Below are 8,586 nucleotides of genomic sequence, written 5' to 3' on the forward strand. Positions count from 1 at the left end.
TTAAAAATAAATATTATTTGTTTAAGAAGTAACTAGTACATTTTAAAGTTTAGTAAAGGTGAAAAGGTAGAGCTATCCCTGTAACAGGCCGTGAAGGCCCATAGGGTTTTGAGACGTCCAGGTCCCCACATCTTCTAGAAAATCGGCTCACAGTTGGCGGTAAGGTTGTCAGACTTACGCGCCGGTCGCCATTTACCCCAGGAAGATTCCTAAAACAGAGGCTGAATCGACCTCAGGGCCATAGTGCGGCTGGTCAATTTATAACTTCAGTGACCTCATCGGGATTTGAGCCCGCGATCTTCTGGCTTGTAGCATAGTGCCTCAACCAACTAAACTACTGCATACTCCCTTTAGTATTTCCATAAAATATATATGAGATATATAGGAAAACATTATTATGTAATTAGTGTAAGACGGAAAATATTTATCAGTTTGTCGTAAGGTCGTTCCTACCTCGTTCCCATGGAAACGGAATGTAAAAATGTGTGTGTGTGTGTCTCATCGTTTACTCTTTCTTTTTGGCCAGTATAAACATAAGATGAATCGACCTAATCAGCTTATGTAGTTATGTCTTGAATGATATAAATTGTTTTAAAGTAAAGGCGAGGAAGGAAGGAAGTGGGATACGGATAAGGAATGGAAAATAATATGAAAGAAGCGAAGGAAGGGGGCATAGATATTTACCTTGAAATATGCTTCACGTTCAGAATTTTTAATTACACCGAGCACATATCGGCCGTCTTGAAGAAGTCCTTGGAAATCCTTGAAAGGCAGATCAAATCTCCTCACAGCAAGAAACGAAATGAAGATGGCCGAATAAGCGGCGAAGAGCACGAAGGCTGTGACGTACACAGTGAGGTAGACGACGCGACAGGGCCAGGCTCTGGGTGTCATATAGTGCGCTGTGAAACAGGTGAACCCGTAAATCGCTTTGTGTTAACCTAGTTCGACAAATGTTTTTGAAGAAATGAGTAAGAATTCAAGTTGAATGACTGGAATTAGAATTTTATAAGTGAGGAATCTTAGCTATAGTTTTATCAAACAAATTCTTCCAAAAAGAATTTATATTCATTTAATTCATGGCATATTTACAATCTACTCTCGGTAATATGGAGTAATATATTTTTTTTAATTCGCATATTGGGGGGTGGAGTCCAACTGGGTCCACTCGGCACGGCGGCCACTGATTGGCCTATTGTAGCCTGCCCGGGCGATTATAATGATGGAGAATTTGGTGAAATGAAGATTGGCGGGGGAAACCGAAGTACTCGGGCGAAAACCTGCCCCAGCGCCACTTTGTCCACCACAAATCCCATTTGATCAGACCCGGGATCGAATCCTGGCCGCCGCGGTGGGAAGCCAGCGACTAACCGCTTGAGCTATGGTGTGGCCTATATGGAGTAATCAGTAGATTTGCTCTAAGTAGCTGTCTTGAGCAGAGAAGTCATCCACTGATGACAGTCTGACAGGCCCTGTAGAGGAATGGGGATGGTTTTAATCTTTGTCATCTGCGGGTTGTGGCAGGTCAGACAGTCTCCTCAATCTTCTTCTTATATTTGGTAGGTTGCAAAGCCCATGTGGGATTTATGGTGGACAAAGTGTCACTAGAGCATGTTTCTATCAATGTATTATGGGGTTATCCGTCGGTCACTGTAGCCGAGCGGTCTAAGGCATGCACTGTCTTCGCTCGCTCAGAAGCCGGGATCGTGGGTTCGAATCCCACTCGGAATGGATGTTTGTGTGCGATTTTCTGTGTTTGTCTGCAGGTAGAGGCCTTGCGACGAGCTTATCACTCGCCCAAGGAGTCCTACCGTATGTGTAAGATCTAGAAAAACCGAAATGAACGGAGTTCATGGATGTAGGCCTAGGCCCACTGGGGCCAAGGCTGTAGTGCCAAGGAAAAAAATTATGGGGTTACCCGCCAATTATCATTTAAGGTTGTTCCATTTTCTCCTCTGACGAAAGAACCTCACGCTTGCGCACTGCTATCTATCTCGCTACTATTCCAGAAAGAAAACATTCCTCTCGCTACTTGCCAAGCGCTGACGCTGCCGAATGTTTTAGTGACTTAAAGAAATAATAGCATTTTTAAGATTTAATTTTCAGTGGCTAGTTACTCTATAGTTAGTAAACATATGTAGTGTTGAATAAGGCAGCTGGCAAATATTTTTAGTTCAAGTGACAGTTATGCAACGACAGACAGCGGGAAGCTTACTGTGTCGTTACCCATGCCTGTAGTTATTTTAGCAAGCCCAGTGCTCACTAATTCGCAGCTGCAATACCAACAGATCCGGTCTCACCTTACACCAAATACGAGTATAATACAATCTCCGTGGCCTGTAGTCCGCAAGCGAACTATACCGACCGAGCTACCGCTTGTCGGCGAAGTTAATGCTAACTTTAGCGGATAGAGGGTGTTGTTTGGTCAGCGCAACGGATCCCCACGGCCGTTAATCTCGGTTTTATAGACCGGAGCCGCGATTTCCTTGAAATAACACCTCAATAATCCTCACGAGGCTGTATGGATCCCCTTACAGACCCAATACTTCTCAGAAAATCCGGTAGCGCCGAGAATCGAACCCGGGACCTCTGGATCCGTAACCAGGAACGCTGAGCACTAGACCGCAGAGTCGGTTTCCAAATAGAATACAATAACAGTAAATGCGACAAGACCTTACCTTGCTGACACATGATGCCGACCGTATACAGCCACGTGTCACAAAGCCTGTAGCTGATTAGTTCCTCGTGATGATTGCAATGAATTCCGATATACCAAGTGGCCGACAGGAGCAGCATCAGTATTGTCATCGTGATGATCACGGCGACCCAAAGGAGAGGTGTGAACTGCCTCACAACGTGCCTGATGCCGCTGTGAACCAGTTCCGGCCCTCTGATGTGCACCATCATCCTGTTAATCAGAACTCTATCTAATGGAGCTACAACAATGTATTCTGTTGTTTCATTTTCTTATATTTTAAATGTGAAGTGCTGTGTTGGTTGGCCTAGTCGTAATGCCGTAGATAAATGTTTGTAATTGATTTCGCATCTCGTGAGGGACACGCAATCGTGTCTGAGATACTCAGCGAAGTTCTCGAACTCTAACAACTCCTTCAGATAATAGTGAAGCCCGCAATTGTAACTTAGGACGGCGAGAGGAAGTGTATAGTCCCGAAGAAGGATTTATGGCCCTTCAGAAAAATAAAACTGCTTGTAATTTATAATTCAGTTATTATTAATTTTGTGCTGAGAGCACTGACCGCTACTGTGGTCAAGTGGTCAGAGTTCCCGGCTACAGATCCAGAGGTCCCGGGTTCGATTCCCGACGCTACCAGATTTTCTGAGAAGTAATGGGTCTGGAACGGGGCCCACTCAGCCTCGTGAGGATAATTGATGAGCTATTTCAAGGAAATAACTGAAATTAATGGCCGTGGGGATCTATTGCGCTGACCACGTGACACCGCAAGAGTTGGCACTAACTCCACCGACAGGGGCCGCGCCATAGCTTAAGCGGTTAGTCGCTGGCTTCCCAACGCGGCGGCCCGGGTTCAGTCCCGGGTCTGGGCAAGTGAGATTTGTGGTGGACAAAATGGCGCTGAGGCAGGTTTTCTCCGTGTACTTCGGTTTCCCTGCCAGTCTTCATTCCACCATAATTCATCCATCCATTCATCCATAATTCCATTCATCATAATCACCCGGGGCAGGCTACAATAGGCCAATCAGTGCCCCCCGTGCCGAGTGGACCCAGTTGAACTCCNTGCCGTAAAGCTACGACACCGGACCCACGGCTTAAAGTCCCTCCCGGAGGACTTGTTCCCTGAATTTTTCCGCCCTTAAAAATTCGACGACCTCCGCCGGGTATTTGAACCCGCGTACTACGAGTCATGAAATGGGAACGTTACCTCTAGACTACGGAGGCCGCTACCCTCCCCCCCTCAAGTGAAACTTCACCGACAAGCGGCGGTCGCTCGTTCCAGCTGCACTATTGCCCCTGTGGTCGACTCAACCTCTAACAGAAATACGTACCAAGAATTTTTCTGGGTGGTAAAGGGCACCCGGCGCGTAAGGCTGACAACCTCACTGCCATCTGTGAGCCGATTGTCTGGAAAATGTAGGAGCTTCGACGTCTCATGGGCTTCGACGAACTGTTCCAGGTATAGCTTTACTTTACGTTCACTTACTTTGTGTTGAAGATCGGTGGGAAAAAGCCGACAGCTGTGGCGCGTTTTGCAGTTAGCATGAACAGGTTTAGCCCGATATCCGCTCGCTTTTTGAACACTTCTCCCACCATACCACTCCATGAACCATTTTCATCTTCTGTTCCATAAGATATTTCATCAGGAATGTAATATTGTACCCTGCAGATTAAAAGTTCAAAGGAGACAATTAATATTGTCACAATTTAATGATCCTACAAGGGGTTTCTGTCGGTATTTGATCTGTTGTACACTTATAAATCGTAACTACGAGAATTATAATTATATTGCTAATCTATACACTTTTCAATTCACTGTAGCAAGCACTAATTCTTCTCTTGTCTCTACTAACCGTTGCTAGGTTACGGCTCACACCAATATAGATTCATTAGCTTCCATGTTCAGCAGCTCTTGTTCTCGCTCGCTGGCGACGCTCTCACACTTAACCCATGGTTCCAAGTGATAACTTCAGACCCACCAAAACAGCAGCTGGTCCTCGCCAGCACAGTGATTCTTGGTTCATATTTTACTACTTTCTAACTGCTAACTTCCCGGATGTCTCTCGCTATATATCCTCTGCACGAAACATATAGAGAACATCGTTTCCAACAGTTCCTCTATGGTTGTGTCCGTAACTGTTGCCGCGGACACAAAAACCATCAGGAAGGGAGAGGAAATTGCATTCAAGTCTCCCATTTACTGTGCTAATTATCTAGTGTATATACACTTTCCTGTTAGCAAAAAAAAAAAAAGTTAAACTCCATGTACCAATGTTTCAATATGTATATAACGAAAACATTGGGCCGCCAGTGCCACAGATGAATGAAATGATTATATTGCGTGACATCTAATCACCTGGTCCCATATTAATAGGTAATTACATAACTTCATAGTACAGAATATCCCTTGAGATGCAATAGTTACTAATCTGGCGAAAAATATCTATGAAGACTGTTATGAAACCCCGAATGGTATCGTAGATTAAGGCTATTCGGTCGTATATTGGTCACTTTATACATTTCAATATACAGTGAAACCTGTGAAATTGGCCACCTTTATACTCGTAAGATGGCCACCTGTTACGTATGACGGCGCTCTTATGCAACAAAAGAAAGTCATATTTACGCATTGTTACCCTCTTTATCTTGTATCTTTCCCGCCTCATAGCATTTTATAGTAGAATTAGAAAACAAAATCTCCGTGACTTTCCTCCGCAAGCGAACTATACCGACAGAGCGACCGCCTCTTGCCGGCGAAGTTAGTGCCAACTTTAGCGGATAGAGGGTGTCGCGTGGTCAGCACAACGGATCCCCACGGCTGTTAATTTCTTTTGTATGGATCGGATTTATATTAGAATTATGGTCATGTTTTAATTTATCTGCATTGGCCACACAGAAATTCAAGCGAGTTTTATACCAGTCTCTAAGAATAAAAACTCTCCACTCATCTCTCCATTTCATGTACCAGCTAAGCATCCGTCTGCCAGTAAACTTTTAGGATTCTCACTTCTCCGTCTGAGTTCAGCTCCGTCCGTATATTGAAAAAACACTTCGAGACTTTTATCTCTTATTATTATTTATTTTATACTACATGTTTCTGCCTAAATGGTCATCATCAGGCATACAAGATTGTATTTGTTTGCAGTCGATAGATCGATAATTTTTGCAATCGATAGATCGATATTTCTTTGCAATCGATAGATCTGTATTTAACAATCAATAAAATGGTTCAAGTTCGTCATATTCAAAGGATCATGTCTCACATATTTTGTATTTCTCAGTATAAATACCTCTTTCACATTCGCTTCGAATTTACTGCTTTAATATTCATCATGTGTAGCTATGACAGGATCGGGAACAAAGCACAAGACATCGCAGATTTTAATATGTTGTCAAGAATAATGTAATGCACGTGTTTAGTCGGTACAGACATAAAAATTAGGAACTGTGACAACATGTTCTGTAAGTTGGCCACTTGGCCGCGCCATAGCTTAAGCGGTTAGTGGCTGACCTCCCACCGCGGCGGCCCGGGTTCGATCCCGGCTCTGGTCAAATGGGGTTTGTGGTGGACGAAGTGGGGCTGGGGCAGGTTTTCTCCGAGTACTTCCGTTTCCCCTGCCAATCTTCATTCCACCAATTGCTCCACAATCACCCTCACCTATCATCTGGGCCTGGTACAATAGGCCAGAAGTGGCCGCAGTACAAGGGACTTAGTCCCACCCCACTAGCAATGAAAAGAAGTTGGCCACTTCCATAAGCTTGTGAGACTTGAAAGGAAATCACAGATGAACAACATAGCTAATTTATATTGAAATTGAATAATTACATACGTATAATTCAGGCGATATTGAAGAATCTTCATAAGTTCTATTGAATATCCACTCACGTCTGCAGGAACTTTACCATTGTACCTTCCCACTGTTAAGTATGGAGGCTGTTTACGAAAAAGAAATTATCCTTGATAAGAATATCACGAAATACAATATTAATACATTTGAAAAGACTTAGATACCAGGATGCAGATACTTCATAAAAAGATACGTACTTCGGGAAGAAACACGCATCTCATGACGACGCCCTGCAGATCTCGCCTCTGATGTAGATCCACAGTAGTCCAGCTTAATCCACTCACTGAACTCCAGTTAGCAATTCGATTCTTCTGGAGTGGCAGAATTGCCTGTATTTTGTATACCTCAGTGAGTGACACTTCATAGTTCTCAGTACTGAGTCCAGAAGAACTCTGTGCCACCAGGAACTCGCTGTCGAACGGGACGTAAATGTCGGAGAAGAACTCCTCTATCGACGTAGCCTCTTCCATGAACATTAGCCACTTCCCATTGGACAGGCTGACTGACTCTGACAGCTGGGAGAACAGTGTACACCAGGGAGGGAGCAAATGACAGAACACAGGACAACTCTGGACAGAGAGGAGCGTCATGAGTTGTACTCCTCTCAAAATGATAATGATAATAATTCAATTCTTTATTGTTTATGTGCTGAGCCAACAGCCGCAAGGCCAATTACAGACACAGCACTGGAGGAAAAACACATTAATGCATATAAGTAAACAAACATAATAATAATAATAATAATAATTTCATTAACACAAATCTAAGTTGCTCTTGACAACATGGAAGTGTAAAGTATAGATATTTAGAAATAATAATAATAATAATAATAATTCAGTTTAATTGTTGTTTATGTTCATGCAAATAACAATAATAACAATTATAGCATATTATAAAAAAATATTTCAGGCGAACGTTCCTGGCTCCGAATACGTCAACGTCCCAGCAAATAGTAGCAGCTGCTGCAGATCTAGCAGAGGGACAACTTTTACATGAGGGACAGACATTGAGCAATGTAAAGTCTCTGGTGTTAAAAATTAATTGAATTATTACTATTAACTTTTATGCGTGTATATATATGACACAAAATGGCATAACCATTGGAAATACACTTATTTTATTTTCCTCGCCCGTTAAAGCTAACTTTAATTTTTTTAATTATTATTATTAGTTTATTGCCATTATATAGACTGTCATATTTAGTATTTCGTTCTTGAATTATTTTTTGTGTATTTCTATGTACTCGTGCTAACTTTGTAATTGGCCTCTGTGCTGTTAAGTTTGCACGTAAATAAACACGAATTGAATTGAATTATTGTTGTAGTTTGTGTAAGACTACTGTTTGTTTGTTTTAGCTCGTCAATACTTTATAAGAAGCCTTTAGGCTGCTGTAAATAAAGTAATTAACTTCTTCATTGTATGGTTATTTAATGACGCTGTCAGTTTCGAGTATATACGAATATAACGTCCATGAAAGGGCGGTTAACGAGTGTGAAGCAGATGATGGATGGCAGGGGAAACTGAACTACCCGGAGAAAACCTGCCCCAGCGCCGGTTTATCCAACATAAACCCCACATGATTTGACCTGGGATAGAACTGGGGCCGCCGCGGTGGGAAGCTGACAAAACATCATCAGTATGATAATTTCAAGGATGATGAATTGAATTGAATTGAATTTATTTACATTCTATAGATCCTAAGCAGGTTAGTACCTTTGGATACAGAACAAGTCAAAATGTTACATACATAAGTACAGGCAATTTTAGCTTAAAAATTATTATAACTTAATTTTACATCATTCTCTATTTACATTGAAGTATTCATCTAAAGAGTAGAAGGAATGAGCATGTAGATAATTCTTTAACTCTGATTTAAACTTTTTAGTATCATTGCCCAAGTTTTTAATACTTTGTGGCAGATTGTTGAACACTTTTATGCCAGTAAAGTAGACTCCTTTTTGATATACTGATAAAGTTGATGAGGGTAGGTGGAAGTTATATTTTTGTCTAGTATTCATGTTATAGACATCAGAATTTAATTTGAAT

The 8,586-nt window shown here is 42.1% G+C and overlaps 1 protein-coding gene across 1 annotated transcript; it reads right to left on the reverse strand.

Annotated features, from left to right (window-relative positions):
• Positions 1–1,404: 1,404 nt before the first annotated feature.
• LOC117282722 (glutamate receptor ionotropic, delta-2-like) lies at positions 1,405–7,130 on the reverse strand. The gene is made up of 5 exons (XM_033753476.1): positions 6,738–7,130; positions 6,523–6,626; positions 4,179–4,355; positions 2,679–2,908; positions 1,405–1,472 (listed from the first exon to the last, which is right to left on the reverse strand). The coding sequence occupies exons 1-5, from the start codon at positions 7,128–7,130 to the stop codon at positions 1,405–1,407; spliced, it is 972 nt and encodes a 323-aa protein (XP_033609367.1).
• Between the last annotated feature and the right edge of the window lie 1,456 nt (positions 7,131–8,586).

This window comes from Cryptotermes secundus, unplaced genomic scaffold (assembly GCF_002891405.2).
Source record: "Cryptotermes secundus unplaced genomic scaffold, Csec_1.0 scaffold512, whole genome shotgun sequence".
Lineage (NCBI taxonomy): Eukaryota > Metazoa > Arthropoda > Insecta > Blattodea > Kalotermitidae > Cryptotermes > Cryptotermes secundus.